Raw genomic sequence first — 26,520 nt, forward strand, 5'->3', positions numbered from 1 at the left:
TGACTTTCCTTGTCATCAAGCAGATGAAGCCATTACGTATGGGTTATGTCCATCAACCAGCAGGGGAGATAGAGAGCACTCAAACTTTCACAGTGCCCTCTTGGCCAGCTAGCTCCACTGCCTCTTCAGTATTCTCTATCTCCCCTAGCAGGGTGGCTGCAGCTTGTTCGAGCTCCAGAAAAATCTGCCGGGAGGTGGTTCCTGGCTTGCCAGTTGTTAACCGGGGTGTTGGAGGCTATAGCAGCCTCACTTTAAAGGCACATAGGTTAGCCCTTTCCCTGCCTTACCCATACCTCTGTGGATGTGGACATATTGCCTTGCTTTCCCTGTCCTTACCCACCAACAGTGGATGCAGGCATATAGGTTCGCCCTTTCCCTGCCTTTCCCACTCATCTGAGCCTCCGGAGTCTTCAATACCTCTGCTTTCTTCACAGCTTTAAAAAAAAAAAAAAGTCGCGTCGCGTTTTTAAACGCAGAGACGCTGGAACAGAGGTTTTTGACCTGATTTTCAGCAGGATCGTAGTTGTACACTAGATCCTTTGAGGTAAGAGTGTTTTCCAACTCCTCCGGGGTGGGCCCGCGATCGGGGCGATTTTGGCGTGAAACCGCCATCTTGGATTTTACCGCTGTTTTTCGGCGATGGCTGCGGACAATGTAAAGTGCTGTTCCACTTGTGGCAAGCGCAAATCAGCAGCAGGGCTCTGTAAATCATGCTGTACTGGCGTAGGAGCCAGCCCGAGCATGGCGAGCGATGTTTCTTCCCGCTCTGAGCTGGCAGCGGGCGCCATTTTGCTTACACCACATGGCGCGGCCTCCGTGGACACGGAGAGACCTGAGCCGGGTGGGGCACCTCGAGATGAGGTTATTTCAGGAGTGGCTAGCACCGGACAGGATTTGGGTGCCCAGGGTGAGATTTTCTCCCCGGATTTTGTGCTTTTGCTGCATAAAGCATACATGATGAAAAGAGCCCTTCCTCAAGGGTCGCCTGAGGCTCCTCTGATTGCCCCCCCGATGGATTCTGGCCTGGGACTGCCCAGTGAGGCTTTTTTCCCGGATGCTTGGCCTAAAGATAAGCGCAGAAGGGTTAATTCCCCTTCAGATTGTGGTGCACCTTCCCCCCCCCCGTGTTCGGGGTGTGAGGATTCGGAGAACTCTGACAGACGTTCTTGGTCTGAGGAACCAGAGTCAGGTGCGGATTTACCACAGGATCTGGATGATCCCTCCACGGTGAGGATTTTCCACCGTGATGAGCTGCCAGCGCTTATTTCAGATACCCTGCAGGCCCTCTCGATTGAAGATCCTGACAGTGGCATGGCCTCCTCAGGTAATCCCAGGATGGCTAGTACCAAGAAAGCTGCTCGGGCCTTCCCTTTGCATGACTCCATCCTAGAGCTTGTTTCGGCTCAGTGGGCTGACCCCGAGGGCCCTTTGAGAGTTTCCAGGGCTATGGGGCAGTTATACCCTCTGCGTGAGGGACATATGGCTCGTTTTCAGATGCCTACAGTGGATGCCCTAGTCACTGCGGTGACAAAGAGAACTACCCTCCCTGTTGAAGGAGGTGTTGCCCTGAAGGATGCTCAAGACCGTAGGCTGGAAACAGCATTGAAACGGTCCTTTGAAATTGCAGGTCTCACTGTTCGGGCGTCTGCATGCAGCTGTTATGCTGTTAGAGCCTGCCTAGCTTGGCTGCAACAGGCAGTGGCTCAGCCCGGAGATGGAGCGGAGCCCTTCTTCGATGTGGTTCCGCGGATGGAGGTGGCCTTGTCCTTTCTGGCTGATGCCCTTTATGACCTTGTCAGAGCTTCGGCTAAACAAATGGCAGTAGCAGTGGCGGCTCGCCGTCGTCTGTGGCTACGACACTGGGCAGCGGACATGGCCTCTAAGCAAAGGTTGGTGAAGTTGCCTTTTCAAGGACTTCTATTTGGTGAGGAGTTGGAAAAAATTGTGAAAGGCCTGGGTGATCCAAAACCCCAGTGCTTACCCGAAGATAGGCAGAGGCCTTCCTCTAAGGGCCAGGCGGTCCACTCCTCGTACAGACCTCGCTTCCGTGAAGCTAGAAGGTACCGCCCGGGGCATTCTGCTGGGTTCACTTCACATGCCTGTGGTCAGCAGAGGAACTCCTTTCGCTCGGACAAGCGTCCCGCAGCCGGTGGCTCAAGACCAGGAGTTCAGGGGCGACCCTCTCAATGATGATGCGCCGGCCCTCTCCTCGATGCCTGTCATCGGAGGACGGCTTTCCCTCTTTGTCGAGGAGTGGGCCAAGATTTCCTCAGATCAGTGGGTTCTGGACCTGATCAGAGATGGATACAGAATAGAATTCAACGCCCCAGTAAGAGACGTGTTTGTGGAGTCCCGATGCGGTTCTGCCGTCAAACGGGCGGCGGTGGAGGAGACTTTACAAGGTCTGATTCAGTTAGGGACAGTGACCCCGGTGCCTCCCGCCGAGCAAGGCTGCGGCCGATACTCCATCTACTTTGTGGTGCCGTGAAAAGGTGGGTCTTTTCGCCCTATTCTGGACTTAAAAGAAGTGAACAAGTCCCTGAGAGTGCGGCATTTCCACATGGAATCCCTGCGCTCCGTCATTGCGCAGCCAGGAGAGTTTCTCACGTCTCTGGACCTGAAAGAAGCTTACTTGCACATACCGATTTGGCCCCCACACCAGAAGTTTCTGAGGTTTGCGGTGTTGGGAAAACATTTCCAGTTCAGGGCCTTGCCTTTTGGCCTCGCCACAGCTCCCCGAACCTTTTCGAAGGTAATGGTGGTAGTAGCTGCTTTTCTCAGGCGAGAAGGTATCAGGGTTCACCCGTACCTAGATGACTTGCTCATCAGAGCAGACTCTGCAACAGAGAGCTTACAAGCTACAGCCAGAGTGGTCTCGGTACTGCAATCTCTAGGCTGGGTCATCAATATGGCCAAAAGTCACCTGTCCCCTTCACAATCTCTACAGTTTTTGGGGGCCAGGTTCGACACAGTCTCGGGCTATGTGTTCCTACCCGAGCTAAGGCGGTGCAAGCTTCAGAATCAGGTCCGTCTGCTCCTGAGGATGCCCCGCCCGCGAGCTTGGGACATTGTCCAGCTGCTGGGATCGATGACAGCCACGATGGAAGTGGTTCCCTGGGCGAGAGCGCACCTGAGACCTCTACAGTATTCCCTACTCCGGAGATGGTCTCCTTTTTCTCAGGATTACCAATGCAGACTTACTTGGCTCCCTGCGGCCCGACTCAGCATGGAGTGGTGGCTCTCGGACAGCATGCTGCGGCGAGGAATGCCGCTGACGCTCCCCGTTTGGTGCCTGGTCGTAACAGATGCCAGCCTGAAGGGCTGGGGCGCACACTGCAAGGGGAAGCATGCCCAGGGTCTATGGACACCCAAGGAGTCGGAGTGGTCCATCAACCGCCTAGAGTTGAAAGCGGTGTTTCAGGCGCTTCTGGCCTTTCAAGTGACCCTGGAAGGATTGGCTGTCAGAGTGATGTCGGACAACACGACAACGGTGGCCTATATAAATCGACAAGGCGGAACAAGGTGCAGAGCACTAGCCGCGCAAGCCGAACTGATTTGCCACTGGGCCGAGCTGCGTCTTCAGTGTCTGTCGGCAGCTCATATTGCAGGTCAGAGCAATGTGCAGGCCGATTATCTGAGCAGGCATCAGATCGATCCAGCAGAATGGAATCTGGCAGACGAAGTTTTCCTGCAGATCTGTGCCAAATGGGGCAAGCCCGTGATGGATCTAATGGCGACAAGTGCCAATACCAAAGTCCCGTGCTTCTTCAGCAGACGGAGAGATCCTCGCTCGGCGGAGTTGGATGCCTTGGCTCAACCCTGGCCTCCGGGTCTACTTTATGTGTTTCCCCCATGGCCCTTGATAGGGCGCCTGCTCTTGCGGATTCGGCTGCACCCAGGAGAAGTGGTCCTCATCGCCCCGGATTGGCCAAGGAGACCTTGGTATGCAGACCTCCGACAGATGCTCCTGGAGGCTCCTCTGCCGTTACCTCTGGTACCGAACCTGTTGACTCAGGGACCGGTAGCCATGGAGGACGCCGGCCGCTTTGGTCTTACGGCATGGCTATTGAGAGGGCGCAATTGAAGGATAAAGGTTATTCCAATAAATTTATTTCCACTCTCCTGCAAGCGGTCCACTTCCGTGGCTTATGCCAGGATTTGGTGCCTGTTTGAGTCTTGGTGTGCTTCCAGAGCCATTGCTGCAATTCGGGCTCCTGTCTCGCCGATTCTGGACTTTTTGCAGGAAGGTGTACAAAAAGGCTTGGCCTATAATTCCCTGCGGGTGCAGGTGGCAGCGTTGGCCTCCCTTCGTGGTAAGGTGGAAGGCGTGTCTTTGGCTGCTCACCCAGATGTGGCACGGTTTCTTAGAGGGGTGCTTCGGCTCCGACCTCCAGTGCGAGCACCCTGTCCAGCTTGGAACCTGGGGCTAGTTTTGAAAACCCTGCAGGCATCTCCTTTTGAGCCGCTTCGGCGAGCATCGGAGAAAGATTTGACACTGAAGGCCGTTTTTCTGGTGGCCATTACCTCGGCGAGACGGGTGTCAGAGCTCCAGGCGCTGTCCTGTAGAGACCCATTTCTGCAGTTTTCAGAGTCCGGAGTCACGGTTCGGACCGTGCCTTCCGTTATACTTAAGGTGGTGTCAGCCTTTCACCTAAACCAGCCTATTTTCTTGCCCTCTTTTTCAGAGGAAGAGTTTCCAGAATCTTTTGGGCAGCTGCACCTTTTAGATGTGCGCAGGACTCTGCTGCAGTATCTGCGAGTTACTAACTCTTTCAGGACTTCTGATCATCTGTTTATTTTGCTATCCAGTTCTCGCAGAGGGTCTCCAGCGTCTAAAGCCACTATTACCTGCTGGCTCAAAGAAACTATCTTTTCAGCTTATCTGCTGGCCTGCAGGGTTCCGCCTGTAGCCTTTAAGGCACATTCTACTAGAGCGATTTCTTCCTCTTGGGCTGAAACTGGAGCACTCTCTCTTCAAGAGATATGCAGTGCAGCAACATGGGCTTCTAAGCTCTCCTTTGCCCGACATTACAGGCTGGATGTGGCTGCCAGGAGGGATGCGCGTTTTTGGTGCACAAGTGCTAGCGCGTGGTGTGGCTTGTTCCCACCCTATCTAGGGACTGCTTTGTTACATCCCATACGTAATGGCTTCATCTGCTTGATGACAAGGAAGGGAAAATTAGGTTCTTACCTTGGTAATTTTCTTTCCTTTAGTCATAGCAGATGAAGCCATGAGCCCTCCCTGTATGATTGTCTGTATGCTGTGAATCTGTTTTTCAGGTTCTGTTCTAATTTTTGAAGTTCCTTCCTTGGGAGAAAGTTGGAAAACAATCTTCAGGATTCATGTTCAGTTTAAATTTAGGAGGATGTGTTCATTCCCTCCAGCATGTTTTTTTGGAGGATGTGTTGATTCTCTCCAGGAGGCGCGTGTGTTCCCCTCCAGTTCTATAAATAGGAGGATGAGTTTTTATTCCCTCCAGTGTGTTGGGAGCAGGGGCGTATCTGCGTGGGGCCTCAGGGGCCTGGGCCCCCGCAGATTTTGCCCTGGACCCCCCTCCCGCCATCAACCCTCCCCCGCTGCCGTTCTTACTTTTGCTGGCGGGGGACCCCAACCCCCGCCAGCCGAGGTCTGCTTCCACCTGCCGCTGCCGTAAAAACATCTTCTTCAGCCGGCGGGGGACCCCAAACCCCCGCCAGCCGCCCCGCGGTGTTTAAAATTCATCTTCGGCCTCCGTGGCCGTGTTGCTGTGATAGGCGCTGTTGAAATCCACTTCGGAGTCTGACGTCGCAGCACGTACAACGTACAACGACGTCAGACTCCGAAGTGGATTTCAACAGCGCCTATCACAGCAGCACGGCCACGGAGGCCGAAGATGAATTTTAAACACCGCGGGGCGGCTGGCGGGGGTTTGGGGTCCCCCGCCGGCTGAAGAAGAAGTTTTTACGGCAGCGGCAGGTGGAAGCAGACCTCGGCTGGCGGGGGTTGGGGTCCCCCGCCAGCAAAAGTAAGAACGGCAGCGGGGGAGGGTTGGCGGCGGGAGGGGGGTGGAGAGAGTCATTGGTGGCGGTGGGGGCTCGGCGGTGGGGGCTCGGCGGCGGGGAGGGGGGCTAAAATGTGCCCCCTCCCTCTGGCTCTGGCCCCCCCTACCGCCGGAGTCTAGATACGCCCCTGGTTGGGAGGATGTGTGATTCCCTCCAGGAGGCGCGGGTGTTCCCCTCCACTTATACAATAAGGAGGATGAGTTTATTCCCTTCTTTATGAGTTCATGCCCTTGTGATGGGCCATCGTTCGCTGTGAGGAAAGCTCTTGTGATTCCCATTGCGGTTTGCCATACTGCTTTGGAAGCTTCAAATACTGAAGAGGCAGTGGAGCTAGCTGGCCAAGAGGGCACTGTGAAAGTTTGAGTGCTCTCTATCTCCCCTGCTGGTTGATGGACATAACCCATACGTAATGGCTTCATCTGCAATGACTAAAGGAAAGAAAATTACCAAGGTAAGAACCTAATTTTCCCATAAATGAAGAGTTGTGTTAGAGGTGGGCAGGAGTTGGGGAGGGTAGGTGGGATTGAAAACTAAACTAGGCCCTGCTGTGCCTGCTAGAGGCTGTCTTTAATGCTGTAGTACAAAGTTCAAGTTTTAAAAGTAGGGGGGAAAGATTATGGAGATTAGTTGATAAAGTTTGCTTTTTTTATATATTTTTATTCTACCTATCGATAACGTACAATTCCTCCTTTAAACCCAACTAAGTTCCCAAAGCACAGAGCAAAATAAATGTCACTTACCAGAGAAATGTCCTTTTCTCTTAGAACTTCTCAGAAATTTTGCTTTGAATATGACAAATTCCTCAGATTTCGCTGACAGCTTTTCTCCACCAATGTAGAGCTGCTTTATTCCTTATTTTTTTCTTCCAACGATCAAACCACCTGATACTAACAGTGAAATCAGGGTCACCTTTATTGAATTCCTTTTGAAAAACCAGTTTTTTTCTTGTAGTATAGGTCCTGGTATAGGTATGCCCTTGTCTCTTTGCTGTGTGAACCACAGGAATAAAGCTTCGCTCACCTTCTCATATTTGCATTTTTTCATAGTTTTTCTAGTGTCCAATGAAAACTTAAAGGCACAATTTGAACCCCATTTCTATAGCTCACTGCATGTTTTTTTTACATTTGTACCCCGCGCTTTCCCACTCATGGCAGGCTCAATGCGGCTTACATGGGGCAATGGAGGGTTAAGTGACTTGCCCAGAGTCACAAGGAGCTGCCTGTGAAGTGGGAATCGAACTCAGTTCCTCAGAACCAAAGTCCACCACCCTAACCACTAGGCCACTCCTCCTTTTCCAGTCAAGAACTGCTAATCTCCGCACTCCTAGTTCTGTTGCAATTTTTTGGATGGCTTCATCCTTGTCAATTCTTTTTAAAGCACCAAGTTTCTGCTCTATAGACAAAACCCACTTTTTTCCTCGTTTGACTGGCCATTTTAGAAGTGATCTACAAATCTGAAGAGGAAGAATAAAAATACAGTACTATAGTTTATTATGTGTTGCAGAAATGTTGCAAAAAAAGAGAGTAAAACTCGCTGTGCAGTGAAAGCAGGGTCCTGGGTCACAACGGGAATGTTTTGCAATAAAAATAGAGCCCTGAGTCAAAACGGTTCTGTTTTGCAGTGAAAGTAGGGCCCTTGCCAGGTGCCCTTGACCTGGATTGGCCGCTGTCGGGGACAGGATGCTGGGCTCGTTGGACCTACTTATGTACTTATAGGTCCGAAACAAATTGCTTCTGGTGCAAAACTTCCCTCTCTACTACGCTGGAAAATGGAAAGAGAAGCCACACATTTCGTAACAACGGCACAATGATGTCACCGGGGGGGGGGGGGGGAGTCTGTCAGATATTCCAGACGGTCGGAATAGCGAAGGTCGGCTAATTCAGACTGTACTGTATTCTCTATCTCCAGCAGGCAGTGGACAGTCTCTCACAAGCTCCTGGTTTCTCCTTCTATGGCTCCTGTTCCAGGTTCCTTGGTTCAGTTGAGTTTGGGTGTGTCTATTTATTTATTTATTTATTTATTACATTTGTATCCCGCGCTTTCCCGCTCATCGCAGGCTCAATGCGGCTTACATAGTAACAAGAGAATACAATCTGTAGTATCTGAATCAACAAAGGAGGTATGTGGTAGGACAAATGAACAAAGGTAAATGGGATAAAACAGGCCAGTAGAGGTGCCTGACATGGGTTACACCTGGTCCCCAGGTCCTTCCCCCCTCCCCCTCTCCTGCCACTTCCTTCCTCAGCAGGTTTCTGCTTATGTGGCATTCTGGAGGAGAAGGGGTGTCTGTGCTTCTGTAGGCGTCTGGATTAAGCCACCTGATTGGAATCAGAAGGCCTGTGTGTACTGGTAAGGCCGGCAAAATGTGACTATGAACTTTCATTCTTCCCCTCTGTCGGGTTTGTGCTGTTCGGATTAGTGCAGCTGCGACAGTACACTGTTTTCTTTTTCAGCAGCCTGTGTGGAGGTTTACACAGTATCGTTGGGCCAGTGCGTGAGCAATTTTGGTGTACTTTTTTGCAGTACCTCTCTTCAGTCGGCGGCAGCCATTTTGGTCACAGGCTGCAATAATGGACTGCTCTTTTTCCTTTTCTGTCTTTGCAGCTTTTGGGCTGTTGTGGTGTGGATGGCGCCTGTTCCCTTGATTGGTGTCTGGATCTTACTGCTCCCAGGTCACTCGCGGATTCTTGGCAGCCCCTGCAGCCTTCTCATCGGCGGCCTTATCCTAGCTGCGCTTTCAGTCTCTAGCTCACTTCCGCCAGCTGAATATTGACCCCTATATCCCTTATTTATTGGATGAAAGATAATCGTTTTTTCAAATCTGTTAATATTCTATATTTGAAAAACTTTCAGTTCTGATATGGTACATTCTAACAAACCAGTAAAATCAATGATTAAATCCTAGAAATGTGCTTGAAAGTTTGCATTGCCATTCGCATATTTTTCCCTTTGTTCAGATTGAATTTATACCTAGGAATGGAGCAATCCTTGTTCTGAGACTGGGAAGATAAAGGGTTGAATAACATTTGGAGCCAGTGAGGTATTGGCTCAGGGTGCCCGAGTTGAAGGGTGTTGAAAGCCTGCCTCACTGGCTGTGTTGTTCTTCCTTGTTAGCTCCCACTGTGTCCTCCTTCTGTTGTCGGTGCTGTGGGAAAGTTAAAACATACACTGTGTGTTCCTTGCAAGAACACAGTGAGTGCCTGTTCTTGTGTGTGTAATGCCCTCTTGTGAGTGTCCCAGGGTCTGAGGCTGACTTGGCAGGTGTCTTCCTTGGACAGACTATTGGTCCTTTGTGTATGAGGCGCCTGGTACCTCCACCTGGAGAAGAAAGGTGTTAGCGGGTGGGATCCTCAAGAAAAAATCCCAAAACACCACTGTGAATAAGGCTGACTGAACAGTTAAACAGTTTATTCAACTAATTACAACTTATATTAGAAAAGTATAGCGTTAACCTTATGAAACGTATGTGGTAAGCAACTTAAACATCTCTCCAACGGTGTAATCTGTACTCCTAGAAATCAGTCATTCAATATATGTCTACTTTAGAAATGTGGGTGGTGTTATTTCTCCCTGCTCCTTCACTAAGACTTCTTCCCCTGTCCGTCCTCGCCATGTCCCAAATCTCATCCTCTTGTTGGGTCGCATTGGACCGATGGCTGCTGGACATCCAGTGACGGTGGAGGTCTGTGTGGCCTGGCCATTCTCTGCCGCTCTGTCTCCAGGCCCTGAACATTGTCCATGCTCCCAGGGGTTTTGCTGTCAACGGGCCCTGAGTGCTGATTGCGCTCCCAGGGGCCATCTGCCTCTGCTACTGTCAAACCCAAGCACCCACAGGAGTCATTCTGCTGCTCCTAAGAGCCACCCTGTTGCCAGACCTCAAACCCCAAACCCCAACTACACCACTGATAGTGCTCCTCGGGGACCATCGTGCTGCTGTTCCTGTTGGAGACAGTCAGGGTGTGAAGCATTGTCTTGTAGCTGGGGCCAGTGCAAGAACCCTTATGGCATGTGGCCATGCACGCACCTGCCGGCACAGGGTTAGAGTCTGACCAGGTACAGGTTTCCATTCACAAGTCAGATATGAGCATGGGTGTCAACACACAGTGATTATAGGTTTAGTATCTTGGATACAGGTAGGTCTGACTTTTAATAAATTCTCCGCCACCCTTTTCGGGCATTCTCTAAGGAGCAGCAGGAGTTGTACAATGGAGCACAGGAAAGGGCTGAATGGTAAGAGCTCCTTCACTGCTTTATTTCAAAGATGAAAAACATTTGATACGGGAGCTGGCTGCTTTCTCCACTGGTTTAATGTTTAGGTTGATGTTTTCTGGAGATAAAATATTTTAAACCAGTTGGGCAGGTTTGAGCTGAAGTGGCTGGCATTTTATTGCTGTTTGCTTGCTTCGATTTGCATTGCATTTGAGTGTCCAGACCAGATTTTAGATGAAATCCTTGTATGTTTTCATTTTGAGGTTCCCCAGGCTTTTGGCTGAAGAGAATACGGATGTGCTTGCATCTCCGCAGCCTAAAGTGCTGTAGAAAGTTCAGGGGCATCTCAGATCCTCCTTGCTGGGCCTCCGGGGTTGTTGAACAGTGACATCTTTGGGTGTTTGAAAGCTCCGGTTCAGCTCACAGTAGCTACAAGCTGAACCTGTGTCTCTTGTCCCCCTTGCTCTGGTCCTTGCTGCTTTTTGATCTGCACCGATGCACAGGCCAGCGTAACCATTAGGCAAACCAGGGCATTGCCTAGAATAGCAGCCTTTGTGAGGTGGCAAAGCAGAACAATAGATCCTGACAACCAGGCAAACTCAGAGAACCATTGGTGTGTGTATTTGTTACACTTTTTACAGGATTGTTTTAACAGTGACATTCGGATGATTATAATTGTTTAGTTTTAATTGTCAAAATCTCAAGGAGAAGGGGGAGCCTGTGGGCCTAAAAAGTTAACCGAGGGGTACAAGGTGGAAGGTTCATCTAGGGCAGTGCTTCTCAACCCTGTCCTGGATGTACACCTAGTCAGGTTTTCAGGATTACCACGTTGGATATGCATCAGATAGATTTGCATACAGTGGAATGCCTATTCAATGTGGTAATCTTGAAAATCTGACTGGCTAGGTGTGTCTCCAGGACAGGGTTGAAAAGCACTGACCTAGGGCACCCAGTACTGTGCACTGAAGTGTATATCAGTAGTTGCACCGTGGCTGTCACACTTCGGACACACAAATGGGTCTCACATTTTCAGAATTCCTCAGCTACATAAATAACTGAATATCTGGAGATGCATGCTGAAAATGGAGGCATTTAAGTGAGCTTGAGAGGCTCTATTGGGCTCTGTCTCCCAGAGGTTTTACTCCAATGAACGATATTTTGCACATCGGAGGGTATAACAACAGAGGCAGCCGTGAGGGTGTGCTGAAAGCACTGTTCCCTCTAAGCTGAGCAGGAGTCCGCCACCTATAGTTCTGCCAGTAGGAGGTGCTGTTTCACTATTTCATTTTCTACTGGCAAGCTCTGCAGGCAGTGTTGCCAGGTGGGCGGTTTTCCCGCCCAATTGGGCGGTTTTCCGCGACCCGCTGCGGGAAATTTTTGCCCGCGGCGGGTTGCGGTTTTTTGGGCTTGTTTTGGGGTCTTTCGGCGGGTTTTTTTTGCGTTTTTTTCGGGCCGCGGTGCTAGTGGCGTTTTGGGTGGGGTTAGTGACGTTCTGGGCGGGGTTAGTGACGGGGAGGCGGGGGCGGTGACGGAAGAGGCGGGGGCCGATGACGGCGGGAGTAGGGGTGTCAGGGGCGGGGTTTGACTTTGGGCGGGTTTTGGGCTGGTTTTGGGCTCGTTTGGGTGGGAAAAAATTTTTCCACCTGGCAACCCTGGCCTGTCCCCAGCAACTGAAAACACAATATTGAAACACTATCCCCTACTAGGAGCAGTGCAGTTGGAAGACTCCCGCTCAGTTTAGAGGGAACAGTGGCTGAAAGTATGAGATCCATTCTGGTTGTCCCTTTATAAGGAAGTGCTCCTTATTCTGTAAAATGCTCCGGCAATTGAAGGGTAAAACAGTCTGCTACCTTTTGGCCTGGGCAAAGTAGCCAGACAGCCGATAAGAAATAATGTCTTTAATTCCTTTACCCTCCTCCTCCCGTTTCCCGCAACAGAGACCATCATCAGTTCCATGCCTGAGATCATCACTCTTGGAATGTGTAGTATTTTGGCATTAATTCCTAATTTAATTCTGGGATGAACTGCAGTTAGGAAGAACTGTACATGAGACAAAAAAAAAAAACCCCAAAACACAAGCTTGGCATACTGTTAAATTTATAATTCTGTTTCATGCCAGTACACAGCTGATACAGGCTCTGGGAAATTCCGGAAGCTTCTAGAATTCTGAATGATTTGGTTTCCCTTGTGCCATTCGGCATTTTAAGCAACAAAGCATTTTTGTTGAATGTATTGACTGGAAAAACCCAGGTTCTGATAATGGCTCCTTTGTAACTGAACCCGGCCAGGAGGTGCAAGGAGGTAAAAGCAACGTACCCCATGTCATACAGGGTGGAGGGGACTTCTGCAGGCCTACAGCCCAGGGCGGTGGTGGGGGTGGGGAGGGAAATGGAGGTGTAGAATTTGCAGTTTCCAGTGGTTTTTAAACTATCCAGATAACACTGATTAGGCAGATTTCCAAGAATAATAAATGCTTCTTGAGCTTTGAGGAGTCAGCAAGACCCGCCTCTGTGAACAGGAAGAGATTTAATAAGATACAGGAGCTAAATAAGAGAGGAAAGCAGGTGCGATAATAGAAATTTTAGGGAAACGGCATTATGTAGGAGCAGAAGTGAGGCGTATTCCATAGGCTGTGTTAAAGTTTAGCAAGTATATCTGGTTTAGGACGTGGCTGTTGAGACTGCGAATCTGGATTTTTTTTTTATTTTTTTTTAGAAGTCAAAGCAGCAGAATGTGTACCAGCCTCTCAGTGACTGAATGGAGCCTCCTTGGCAGCCTTTCCCCCAGGCATCTCTTATTGCATCATTCGGTGTCAGGAACTGTGCAGTAGTAGCGTCATGTCTTCTAAAAATACAGTGCTAGCATCTGCTCTGGTGATGGGCTGGGGAAATAATGGAGGCTCCCCAGGGATGTTCGTGACCAAGAAAAAAAAATCAGTTTATGTTTGTTTGGGTTTTCCCCGAATATAACTCGTTTTTGCACACACAAGTTTTTAGGCTGTCGAATGCACATCCCTTACTTCGTTGTGTTTTGCATATGGCGGTATAGCTGAACATCTGAAAAACACTTAAATATGCTTTGAATGCAGTTTTATCCTGCTCAGGTGATAATTTTTTTTTTAAACCAGCGAATGTGTCACGGTTACTAGTATAGTTGAGTTTCTGGAGGGCATCTGACAGTTATCTCAAGGCCACCCAGGGTAACTGGGAATGGGTGAAGGCGGGGACGTGCAAGGCAGGAGATTGTGTTGTTCCAGGTGTGTGGGGGGGGGGGGGTGGAGGTAGAGAAGGCCAAGGGAGGAGAGTTGGGTAGCGCAGGTGAGCAAGCATGGAAATACAGGAGGGAATGATTGGGCCATAGGGGTATTTTTGCTTTGAATGAGGGGGTTGCAGAAATGGAAGCAACAGACTGGTGTGGTGACCTGTGTCGGGAGGGGAGCGAGGAAGAATCGGAAGGCTGAGACAAGCGGCCTTTGAGCTCCTTGGCTGCTGCAAAGCACTCGCTCCTCTCCTGGGGGCAGTATCTCCAGATGGGTTATTTTTGGCAATATCACAAAAAACGTTCTTCCTTTAAAATATTTAATTTCTTTTATTACAATACATATATCACATAAAACCACTTATGCTGTGTAAGTTCCGGAACTTGCCCAGTCACACCCTTCACGTCACCACCCATTCACATAAACCTTGTGTGGGCACATTTCTATATATCCTACTACTACTACTTAACATTTCTAGAGCGCTACTAGGGTTACGCAGCGCTGTACAATTTAACAAAGAGAGACAGTCCCTGCTCAAAGAGCTTACAATCTAATAGACAATCTAATATCCATAATCTGTGTACATGCTCCCCAATTGTTGTTTCCTCAATTTCAAATCTTCCACTTGTGTCTTAGATATCGTCCTTAAAGGTTCAAATTATAGTCCTTTTAAATCATAAAAATCTTCTAAATCACATCAAGCAGGAGCACAGTGTTCACAACAAAGTCTCTCCAGCACTCTTCTTGGAGTAGTGTTAGTTCAGCAGAGTGAATCAGTGCAGTGTGTCAAGGGCTTCCTGGAATTTACATACTGTTTCCAGACTTTAAGCACCTTCTAACTCTTCACACCTTCTCTCTTTTGTTCCTCGATGCGAGACCGCATTTCGAACACTCCTTCTTCAGGAGGAACATTTCCCTTAGGAATCATGAGTCCAGCACAGGACCCTCTGTGAGCGTCTCAGCAACTTAAATGACTCAATTTTTGGCAATACCATGACCGTAGTGAACCTCAACCAGGTTATGTGGAGTATCATCTCAGTCTCAAATTTACTGCCTTTTGTGTTTTATTGTATAGCATTCCTGCATTAACTGTTGTCACAAGAATTATGAGGCAATTTATAGCAGTGAATGTGGCTTCTAAGACACCTGCAGATGGAGTCCTCAGGAACTCTTAAGTTGCTGAAGTGACTGACCGAGGGGAAGATATCTAACTGTTCATGGTGAGGCACTTGTAGGGATCAGGTGGAGTCCGGGTGTGGGACCATTCAACTAATAATATGGCATATGGTTCCTAAGGCCAGATATATTTACCCTAAATGTATGGGTCTGCCTGTATGTCATGGCTTGGCTGCACTTTCAAGGTTGTTCCCCTGCGAGGGGTGGACTAACCAGTCTGTTAGTAGTGCAGTGCGTGAGGGCCCACAGCAGTAGGGGGCCCGTTCTCCCCTCAGTAATAGCTAGTGATGTATGTTGGGTGGGTAGTTAAGGGTCCATCACCTTTATTACCTGGTGGCCTAGATTGCTGGCAGTCTGCTTCTGCTGCCAACTAAGTCATGAATAGAACTGTGGCCTACTTAAAAACCATTGATATAGTAACATAGTAGGTGATGGCAGAAAAAGACCTGTACGGTATCCAGTCTGCCCATCAAGATAAACTCATATGCGCTACTTTATATGTATACCTGACCTTGATTTGTATCTACCATTTTCAGGGCACAGACTGTAGAAGTCTGCCCAGCACTAGCCCCACCTCCCACCACCGGCTCTGCTACCCAATCTCCGCTAAGCTTGTGAGGAACCATTCCTTCTGAATAGGATTCCTTTATGTTTATCCCACGCATTTTTGAATTCCGTTACCGTTTTCATCTCCACCACCTCCCGCGGGAGGGCATTCCAAGCATACACCACTCTCTCCATGAAAAAATACTTCCTGACATTTTTCTTGAGTCTGCCCCCCTTCAACCTCATTTCATGTCCTCTCGTTGTACCGCCTTCCCGTCTCTGGAACAGGTTCGTTTGCGGATTAATACCTTTCAAATATTTGAACGTCTGTATCATATCACCCCTGTTTCTCCTTTCCTCCAGAGTATACATGTTCAGGTCAGCAAGTCTCTCTTCATACGTCTTGTAACGCAAATCCCATACCATTCTCGTATGGGATTCTTCAATTCTTTTTACATCCTTAATACCTGGCAAGATCCCCAAAAGTACAAAACATTCTATACTGCTTATCCCAGAAATAGTGGATTTTCCCCATGTCCATTTAGTAATGGTCTATGGACTTTTCCTTTAAGAAGCCGGCCAAACCTTTTTTAAACTACTTATTAACGATCTGACTAAGAAGGGCAACCTTCGAAAGCTAATCAAGAAATGTATTAAGCTCAGCTATGTAATAAAAGTGAGCCAAGTATAGGACAATCAAGCCATTGTGACATCACTGATGAGGTTGGCTCTTATTGGTGGCCTGAGGCATTATGACATCACAATATTAGCTCTGGTTACAAGAGACTACTACTACTACTATTTATCACTTCTATAGCACTACAAGGCATACGCAGCGCTGCACAAACATAGAAGAAAGACAGTCCCTGCTCAAAGAGCTTACAATCTAATAGACAAAAAATAAAGTAATCAAATCAATTAATGTGTACAGGAAGGAGGAGAGGAGGGTAGGTGGAGGCGAGTGGTTACAAGTGGTTACCAGTCAAAAGCAATGTCAAAGAGGTGGTGATGTGATGGTGAAACAGCACCTCCCATTGGCAGGACTGTAGGTGGAGGTTCCAGCTGGGCTTAGAGCAGAGATTTTCAACCTTTTTCGTCTTACATGGTGCTAAAATTGTCAAGGCACACCTCCACAAATGCTCCAGCATTTTACCTTTGCCCCCCCCCCCCCCATCCACACATGGTCCAGCGTTTTCCCTTCTTCCCTCCCCCACCTGGCCCCCCCCCCCCACCCCGTGTCATTCTCTAATTAGAACACTAGACTGTGCCAACTGAGCCTTTGCTGAGGATGTCTTTGTTATTTTGGCCTTGTGGCTGTGTAAATCTCAGACTTTCGTTGTTTCTGTTTGTTTTGCCTTGTTTCTTTTCTGGGGTTTCCTCTGTCCTGTGGATCTACTGCCCTCCACCCTAGCTTTGGAAAATGTGAATAACCGCAAGTTAAGTGTTTCACCCAGCTGCCTGCTTCTGTGAGAGAGTTTTTGTGAATATTAGAATTAATTTAGGCCATTTATTTTTTGGACTTTGGTTCCATTTAACACGCCTTTAAGTTTGCACGTGTAAGTCTGTTTGATGTATTTTATTTTCTGCTGTATTGGTATTCATCCCTAGCCCTTCACGATATCCTTAAATGTGCTTGAGAGACATTTGCATTCCTACTACATCCAGGGTATACAAATCTCTCTCATGCATATTCATTAGGGATATCCTGAAAACATAACTGGTTGGCCACCCTAAAGGAGTAGGGGTGAATAATAGCATCCAACTGTAAGCACAGTGTGATAGTAGGTACATGGTGTACAGAGGACTAGTACACAAACAACAGCTGTGATCACGTCACCATAATGGTGTAATTATACAGTACACCTTACATCTTGATAAAGCAAATAGGTGTTCAGACTCTAGCAAAAATTCCAGGATAGAAAGGTTATCAATAGAAATCAAACAAAAGAAAATAAGACAATACCTTTTTTATTGGACATAACTTAATACATTTCTTGATTAGCTTTTGAAGGTTGCCCTTCTTCGTCAGATCAGAAATAAGCAAATGTGCTAGCTGACAGTGTATATAAGTGAAAACATTCCAGCATTACTATGAGAGTCTGGCAGGGTGGGAGGATGGGGGCGGGTAGGAGGTATGCATGGGGACATCAAAGCATATCATTGATATTCTAACAGGATGGGTGTGGATAGGTGAGGGGTGGGGTGATCAACAGAGACATACAGCTTTATGGTTTATAATGGGCTAGGAACCCCAGATCCTTGTTAAGTCCTTTCTGTTGGGTGTTAGCATTTTACAGGACCAGGACACTGTACCAGTGACTTCACAGTGAGAATCCTGAAAGGTAACTTTAAAACCATACAAGAACCTAAGACCTTTGAAGTCAGAATGATTGAATATTTTAACACCCAACAGAAAGGACTTAACAAGGATCTTGTAGAATTAGCCACTGAGTGGCCAGATGGTTTTGGACAGTGGCCTGACTGGTTTTGGTGGCTGTTTGGATTTTGCCAAGCTTCATAGAAAGACGTGGTGGTGGGTGTGGGGGGGGGGGGATGGTTGAGTGATGGTCATGAGATTGCAGGGCCTTGCGGGGTTCAGACTGGCTGGAGTGAGGCCAGATAGGTAGAAGGGAGTTGGAGGTGCTCTGCACGGGGTAGTGTCTACATTTTCAAGGTGTTGGGTTAAGTATGGGACTTTTAAGACCCCAAGAGGAACACGTCAAGGCTTGTAGTAGCCTGGGAGAGAAGGGGTGGAGTCCGGTGCTGTAGGGAGATTTAAAAGGCAGTGTAGGATATGGGGGGGGGGAGGGGGGGGACTGGTTTTGGATTAAGTATGGGGGTAGATGCTAAGCTACCGAAGTGGCTACAGCAGTGATTTTCAACTGCTGTGCTGCAGCATTTTTGGTGTGCTTCAGATGGTCCGTAAGTGTGCCGCGGTAGTTTGGGGGAGGGCAGAACCTAGGACCAGTCTTAGGCAGGGGCAACAGGGTTGGTTGCACAGGACTTCATGCTCCCAGGGGCCCTTTGGCCTGCCATGTCCAAGGTTTAATTTGCGCCGGAATCTTTCTGGCTCCTGAAGTGATGTTACCACCCCAGTGTTCTTCTCTACCTTTCCACCTCGTCTCCCCTGCCCCCGGTCTGGATTCTCTCCCTCCTTCCTCTCTCCCAGCCAGCGATTGGCATCTCCTCTTGCCCAATTCCCCCACCCCCCAAGTACTGTAATTTTCTTCCAGAGACCTCTGGAAGAAAAAAAACATTGCTTGAAAGATACTCGTGGGGGAGGGGGGCGGGTTGATTGGCAAGAGCAGATGCTGGATTGTTGGCTGGGGAGAGAACAGGAGGGAGAAATACCAGACTATTGATTTGGGAGGGGAGGGGGAGAATTGGAATTGCTAGATTATTGATGATGGGGATAAGGGGGAATGCTGAACCATTGATTTTTTTGTGGGGGGGAGAAGGGGAATTTCTGGACCATTGATGATGGAGAGAAGGGGAATTCTGGACTATTGATGGCGGGGGTGGGGGGGGGGGGAGAAGGAGGAATGCTGGACTATTTTTGGGGGGAGCAGGAGATATGGGGGGGGGGGGGGGGAAGGAGAAATGGTGGACCATTAGGAGGAGAAAAGAACAAATGCTGTACTGTTGGTGTGCCTTGACAATTTTAGCACCTTGTCAATGTGCCGTGAGATTAAAAAGGACTACAGGATCAGTGAAAAAGACACCTAGGCAGATTTGTTGGACCATTTAAGCTTTACCTTCCATCTAGTGGCGTAGCCAAGGGTGGGCCCGGATTGGCCCAGGCCCACCCAGTAGCAGCACACCTATGATGTGGCTGGCAGGGATTCCCAAGCCCCACCAGCTAAAAGTTCCCCAAAACTGTCCCTCCTGCATACCTTGTAAGTAGCAGATTTTCGCCTGCAGTGATCAGCGACTGGTACATACTGCTTGCACTGGTCCCTTCCCTCTGATGTATTTCCGCCTATGCAAAAACAGGAAGTTGCATCAGAGGGAAGGCTGTGGGGCCAACATGAGCAGTGTTATTAGTTGCTGCTCATTGCTTGTGAAAATCTGCTATTTAAAAGGTATGCGAGGGGAGGGGATGTTTGAGAGACCATATGGCATGCAGGTGAGAAAGGGAGAGACCAAATCACTTGTGGGACAAAACGAAGTTCTTCTGCCCACCCATCTTGGGCCCAGGCCCACCCAAAATTGGGTGTCTGGCTACGCCCCTGCTTCCATCATCTACGGTGCAAAGAAAAGCTATGAGAATGGTATGGGATTTGCGTTACAAGACGTATGAGGAGAGACTTGCTGACCTGAACATGTATACCCTGGAGGAAAGGAGAAACAGGGGTGATATGATACAGACGTTCAAATATTTGAAAGGTATTAATCCGCAAATGAACCTTTTCCGGAGATGGGAAGGCGGTAGAACTAGAGGACATGAAATGAGATTGAAGGGGGGCAGACTCAAGAAAAATGTCAGGAAATATTTTTTCACAGAGAGTGGTGGATGCTTGGAATGGCTTCCCGCGGGAGGTGGTGGAAATGAAAACGGTAACGGAATTCAAACATGCGTGGGATAAACATAAAGGAATCCTGTTTGGAAGGAAGGGATCCTCAGGAGCTTAGCGGGGATTGGATGGCAGAGGTGGGGCTGATGGTTGGGAGGTGGGGCTAGTGCTGGGCAGACTTATACAGTCTGTGCCCTGAAAAAGACAGATACAAATCAAGGTAAGGTGTACACAAAAGGTAGCACATATGAGTTTTCTTGTTGGGCAGACTGGATGGACCGTGCAGGTCTTTTTCTGCCGTCGTCTACTATGTTACTATAAGATGAAATAGGTCCTTTCTCAGAATGTCACCTATTTTAGCCCTCTCTCATACAGTTTGCACACTCTTCGAAAATCCACAGGGACCAGTGCCGCAGGGCTTTATTTGAACCAAGGGGAACTCCCTGTCTCGTGATATTTTGATTGTGAGTTGTAGAGCAGAAGCCGGATGTGTACTCAGATAGTGCACCACTATTAAACTTTATGTGCCAGTCACACCTTCTTTCATCAGGACCAGAAACTTTGCAGTCCAGCCAGAAAAGGCAGAAACGCAAACAAATAAAAAAGATTGCATGGTTCTGTTTTGAAATCAGATGTTGTAAACTGGAGTGGTGGAGTCCTCAGAAGTGAATGTGCTGGGGTGCTTTTTGGTGACCTTTCTAGAGGGGGCACAAGAGTGTTAAAAGTTGTAATCTCTATATAGTACGAATCGTCTAACTTGCCTCTGCCCCCAGTTTATCAGACCTGCAGGGTGTTAAAAAGCCTATAGGGAGGGGGGGGGGAGTACTGCATTTCTGATAACAGAGTAAATGCATTACTCTAAAACAACAATTTGTTCCTCTGGAGGGTGTACGGAAGTAGATTTTATCACACTGCCATGGAAGCATTTCAGGATAGAGGCAAAATGGAAATAGTGAAATTGCCAACTTTAGACTGCACAACTATCTTTGTTGACTACTTGTTCTTCTAACAATATCACTATACACAACTAGCAAGTAACAGTGAGGTTGCTGTAAAGTTTAAAAATACAAGTAGAGAGGTGTGGTAGCCGTGTTAGTCCACTCTTAAAGGTTATCAATAGAAATCAAACAAAATAAAACATGGAAAGAAAATCAGATGATACCTTTTTTATTGGACATAACTTAATACATTTCTTGATTAGCTTTCGAAGGTTGCCCTTCTTCCTCAGATCGGAAATCCAAAAGTTTGTTCATTTGCTTTTTCATGCGGCTGTATGCGGTATCTTCCATCTTAAGTAGAGGAGTACATAAGTACATAAGTAGTGCCATACTGGGAAAGACCAAAGGTCCATCTAGCCCAGCATCCTGTCACCAACAGTGGCCAATCCAGGTCAAGGGCACCTGGCACGCTCCCCCAACGTAAAAACATTCCAGACAAGTTATACCTAAAAATGCGGAATTTTTCCAAGTCCATTTAATAGCGGTCTATGGACTTGTCCTTTAGGAATCTATCTAACCCCTTTTTAAACTCCGTCAAGCTAACCGCCCGTACCACGTTCTCCGGCAATGAATTCCAGAGTCTAATTACACGTTGGGTGAAGAAAAATTTTCTCCGATTCGTTTTAAATTTACCACACTGTAGCTTCAACTCATGCCCTCTAGTCCTAGTATTTTTGGATAGCGTGAACAGTCGCTTCACATCCACCCGATCCATTCCACTCATTATTTTATACACTTCTATCATATCTCCCCTCAGCCGTCTCTTCTCCAAGCTGAAAAGCCCTAGCCTTCTCAGCCTCTCTTCATAGGAAAGTCGTCCCATCCCCACTATCATTTTCGTCGCCCTTCGCTGTACCTTTTCCAATTCTACTATATCTTTTTTGAGATACGGAGACCAGTACTGAACACAATACTCCAGGTGCGGTCGCACCATGGAGCGATACAACGGCATTATAACATCCGCACACCTGGACTCCATACCCTTCCTAATAACACCCAACATTCTATTCGCTTTCCTAGCCGCAGCAGCACACTGAGCAGAAGGTTTCAGCGTATCATCGACGACGACACCCAGATCCCTTTCTTGATCCGTAACTCCTAACGTGGAACCTTGCAAGACGTAGCTATAATTCAGGTTCCTCTTACCCACATGCATCACTTTGCACTTGTCAACATTGAACTTCATCTGCCACTTGCACGCCCATTCTCTCAGTCTCGCAAGGTCCTCCTGTAATCGTTCACATTCCTCCTGCGACTTGACGACCCTGAATAATTTTGTGTCATCGGCGAATTTAATTACCTCACTAGTTATTCCCATCTCTAGGTCATTAAAAAGCAACGGACCCAGCACAGACCCCTGCGGGACCCCACTAACTACCCTCCTCCACTGAGAATACTGGCCACGCAATCCTACTCTCTGCTTCCTATCTTTCAACCAGTTCTTAATCCATAATAATGGTAGCCGTGTTAGTCCACTCTTAAGGTTATCAATAGAAATCAAACAAAATAAAACATGGAAAAGAAAATAAGATGATACCTTTTTTATTGGACATAACTTAATACATTTCTTGATTAGCTTTCGAAGGTTGCCGTTCTTCGTCAGATCGGAAATAAGCAAATGTGGTAGCAGATAGTATATATAAGAGAAACATCAAAGCATTACTTTGTGCGGCACTACCGGACTGAATATTTTCCATGGCAGGAGTACCGGTAGTGCCGCACAAATTAAAAACGCCCCTAATGAAGCCAGTGTGAAACAGCCGTCGTGCTGTAGAGCGTAGCAGTTCCATTTCAGACAAGTACCTGGAAAATTGTTACAAAATTTAAAAAACAAAAAAATTTGAAAAATCGTTTAATTAAACATCGGAGGTTTTTCAGGACTCGTGAAGAAGTATGGCGGGTCGTTAGTCCAAGTTTTGCTTTAGACTTGACCTTAGCTACTGAAGTCCTTTTCCTCCTTGTATTTTTAAACTTTTCAGCAACCTCACTGTTACTTGCTAGTTGTGTATAACAACTTTAGATTGCAGCCATTGTGGTGCAGCCACAGAGAGGTGCAAATTGAAGCGGTCGGATTGGTCTCTGGTTGAGCTGCCAGTGGGCATTTATTGCGTCATTCTTGACAATCTTGGCTGGGTGACGATGATTGACAAATGAACAATTGCACTGTGGCCCTAAAACTTTTAAAATTCACATTAAAAGGCTAAAGTTTATTTATTATTCATAGATTTATTTATTTCTAAAACATGTAGCCCGCATGATCTACAATTCTCAGTGGTTTACAATTACACACATATACTAATACATCAAACCTAAAGACATTAATAGTATCACTTAACAATAATCCTATATAATAAAACGCACCTCCAACATTCTGAAGCTGACTGCATGGCTGAGGCATTCCTGCTCTCTGTATCCATCTCCTGAATTGACATCATGTACTTCCGGGTTCGTCACAAGCAGAAGTGACCAACCACACGAGGTTTCTAGGCTTCAGAATGTTGGAGGTGCATTCTATTAAATAGGATTGGTCAGTTCCTTGAAGCACAGCCAGAGCTCAGCGTCCTGCACAGTAATACTCAGACACCAGAGAGAGGGGGGGGCTGACATCAGAGAGAGGGAGGGGGGGCCTGACACCAGAGAGGGGTGGGGGGAGGTATCTCTGTCACACACACACTCTCTCTCTCACAGTCAATGTCTTTCTCACTCTCACACACTCTATGTCTCATACTGTATCACATTCACTCTCTATGTGTCACACAGTCAGTAACACACTCTCTTGGTCTCATACACTCAGTCTCACAGAGAGTCTGTATCTCGCACACACTCTCTCTCTCGCACACACTGTATCTGTGTGAAACACACTCTCTCACACACTGTGTCTCACATATGCACTTGCACACCCTCTCATTCTCACACACATACTCTCTCTCTCACAGACACACTCGCACCCAGACTCACTCTCTCTCTCTCACACACACACTCGCACATTCACTCTCTCACACACAGTCACTCTCACGTACACTCTCTCAAACATACACACTCCGAGGAAAACCTTGCTAGCGCCCGTTTCATTTGTGTCAGAAACGGGCCTTTAATTTTACTAGTAATATATAATTCAAATTAGTCTCTTCAAGGTCATTCAATTTTCATGCACCATCAATCCATCCACTATCATTATTAAAAGCATTGTGAAATAAGTATTCAGTGTTTCAGTGCCTTTTTAAACTGGTCTAATGTCTTAATTGTTCTTAAAGACAAAGGCAGACTGTTTCACAAATTGGACCCAGAAACAAACAAACAAACAAAAAAAAAAGACCTCTATTTTTTTGCCAGAAAGAGGGCACATCCAACACACTTCTTCCAGTCTCTTGGCTGTGTGGTCACCCTTTGGCTGCACAATTTATTTGCCAAAAAGGAAAAGGACTCTGAGAAGAATAAAATCCCTGCTGCTAGGTATTCCCATCAGACTGCTAATAAACTATGAGAGACCACTTTCCGCTGACAGGACCTTCCATTAAGAATTGGCAACAAAGGCAGGCAGCCGGTCTGCTCTGATAAATAATACCACAGACAAACAGCAAAATTTAAAACTGGGATCACTAATAGTAAGGCTTTATGATTTGATACTAACATTGACGCAGTCCCCAGAAGTGGCGAAATATGGCCATGTTGGGCTACTGTCTGTTTTAATTGCTGTGTTGAATAAATCTCTCTTTAAAAAAAAAATCTTTTTAATTCAAATCCAGCTGCAATCAGTCCATAACAATGAGATTGGCGTTTCTTGTAGGATTCGCTTATTATACAATACAGGAGGAACTTTCTTCCCACCCTCCCCCCTTGAGCTGTGTGAACTCCCCTTAGCGGAAAACATTTGACGTCTAACAATTAAAGACTTCAGTTGCAGGCCGCAGGAGTCGGAGTACACCAGAACCCCTCCCAGCAACGCTGAAATCTTCTGTCTTCAGGTGATGAAATGCCTTTGAGTCCCCCCGGCGAAGCCCCGGGATACATGACAGACCTCATAGACCTACCAACCAGAAACACAACAAGATCAGCACGAACTTACCTAAATCTCCACTACCCAAGTACTAAAGGACTCAAATGCAAATCAACTTATGCATCCAGCTTTTCTTACTTACGCGCACAACTGTGGAAAGCTCTGCCAAAGATAATAAAAACAACGAACGACCACCTAAGTTTCCGGAAAGAACTAAAAACAAACCTGTTCAAAAAGGCATACCCCACCGACCCAACATAAAAACCTAAGTTCCTGCGACACTGCAAAACCAAAGACTGTAATGGACATACCTTAACCCTCATCCCCTCTCCCTAACTTCCCCAATGTATCTACCAAACACGAACCTTCTTTTACCACAGTAACACCTGTATTTGTTCATACCGCAACTGGCGAAAGTCGTTGCGTTACCATGTAAGCCACATTGAGCCTGCAAATAGGTGGGAAAATGTGGGATACAAATGAAACAAACAAATAAATGAATAAATACTTTTCAAGGAAAGTAGATTAATCATCTACGAGGGCTAAAGTTATATAGTGTAGGCAGGATCGCTTCTCGCCAAAATAACAAAATAGCTTTCTTTGTCCTGAGAATTGGTCGACTTAAGTAAATCAGTCATTCCTGATATCACTGGTGCCAACAGTCCATACCATTAAATAGAATGAGGGGAGACATCCGCACCGGCCTGCCCCAATATATCTGTGTCACCTGCAAAACTACAGTCCAATCAGAGGACAGCTCCAAAACATGGGGCCTAGTGGGGCCAGGATATAATTGTATTTAGGGCAGTTATCAGTGTTTGCTAGTGTGGCCTGATGCTCTCTCTGTGGTGATATATATAGCCGCAAAGCAATTTTGTATTGCAGCTCCCACAGACAGCAATGAATCTTGGAGTAGTGGTGGGGATATTTACTTCTCTAGGTCCGCGGGCCATTGGTTTGCTGGTCTAGCATAGTTTACATCTTCCGTAGTAGTCCTGTAAATGCTTGTGATGATATGCGAGTGACACGTGATTACATAAGTACATAAGTATTGCCATACTGGGAAAGACCAAAGGTCCATCAAGCCCATCATCCTGTTTCCAACAGTGGCCACTCCAGGTCACAAATACCTGGCAAGATCCCAAAAAAGTGCAAAACATTCTATACTGCTTATCCCAGAAATAGTGGATTTTCCCCAAGTCCAATTTAATAATGGTCTATGGACTTTTCCTTTAGGAAGCCGTCCAAACCTTTTTTAAACTCCGCTAAGCTAACTGCCTTTACCACATTCTCTAGCAACGAGTTCCAGAGTTTAATTACACATTGAGTGAAGAAACATTTTCTCCAATTCGTTTTAAATTTACTACATTGTAGCCTCATCGCATGCCCCCTAGTCCTAGTATTTTTGGAAAGCGTAAACATACGCTTCGCACTTTTGAGAGTTTAGAGTAAATGACTCAGTTAATGTCTATTGCACATCCTCACACAAATCTCCATGGTAAGCTTTTGACATAGTATTGGAATTGTTCGCAGCAGTGAGTATTTAGCTTGTAATGTGTCGAAGGCTTGTAATTTCCCCTCTTCTGTGAGCAATTGAGCTAAATAGTAGATTCCTAAAGTTCTCCATCGGGCAAACACCGGTGAGTCAGTGCCTGGCGTGAAGTCTGGGTTGTTGTGCAGAGCCAAGTAAGGTGTCTTCTGCTGAGAAGTGGTGCCTCCTGCAGATCCAATGCCATTCGGCCTGCGCCACCTTCACAAAAATATTGTGTTGTAGGAATT

The 26,520-nt window shown here is 47.2% G+C and overlaps 1 protein-coding gene across 3 annotated transcripts in view; it reads left to right on the forward strand.

Moving 5' to 3' along the window:
* CLMN (calmin) overlaps nucleotides 1–26,520 on the forward strand; it is a 210,747-nt gene that overhangs the window by 37,599 nt on the left and 146,628 nt on the right. Inside the window, exon 1 of one of the 3 annotated variants that reach the window (XM_030214490.1) lies at nucleotides 10,240–10,272. The exons of the other annotated variants lie outside the window; for them this stretch is intronic. Within the exon in view, the coding sequence (XP_030070350.1) occupies nucleotides 10,248–10,272 (25 nt within the window). The 5' untranslated portion in view covers nucleotides 10,240–10,247. Of the gene's footprint in view, nucleotides 1–10,239; nucleotides 10,273–26,520 lie in introns of those variants that run through there. 3 annotated transcript variants of the gene reach the window in all.

Source organism: Microcaecilia unicolor, chromosome 9, assembly GCF_901765095.1.
Source record: "Microcaecilia unicolor chromosome 9, aMicUni1.1, whole genome shotgun sequence".
Lineage (NCBI taxonomy): Eukaryota > Metazoa > Chordata > Amphibia > Gymnophiona > Siphonopidae > Microcaecilia > Microcaecilia unicolor.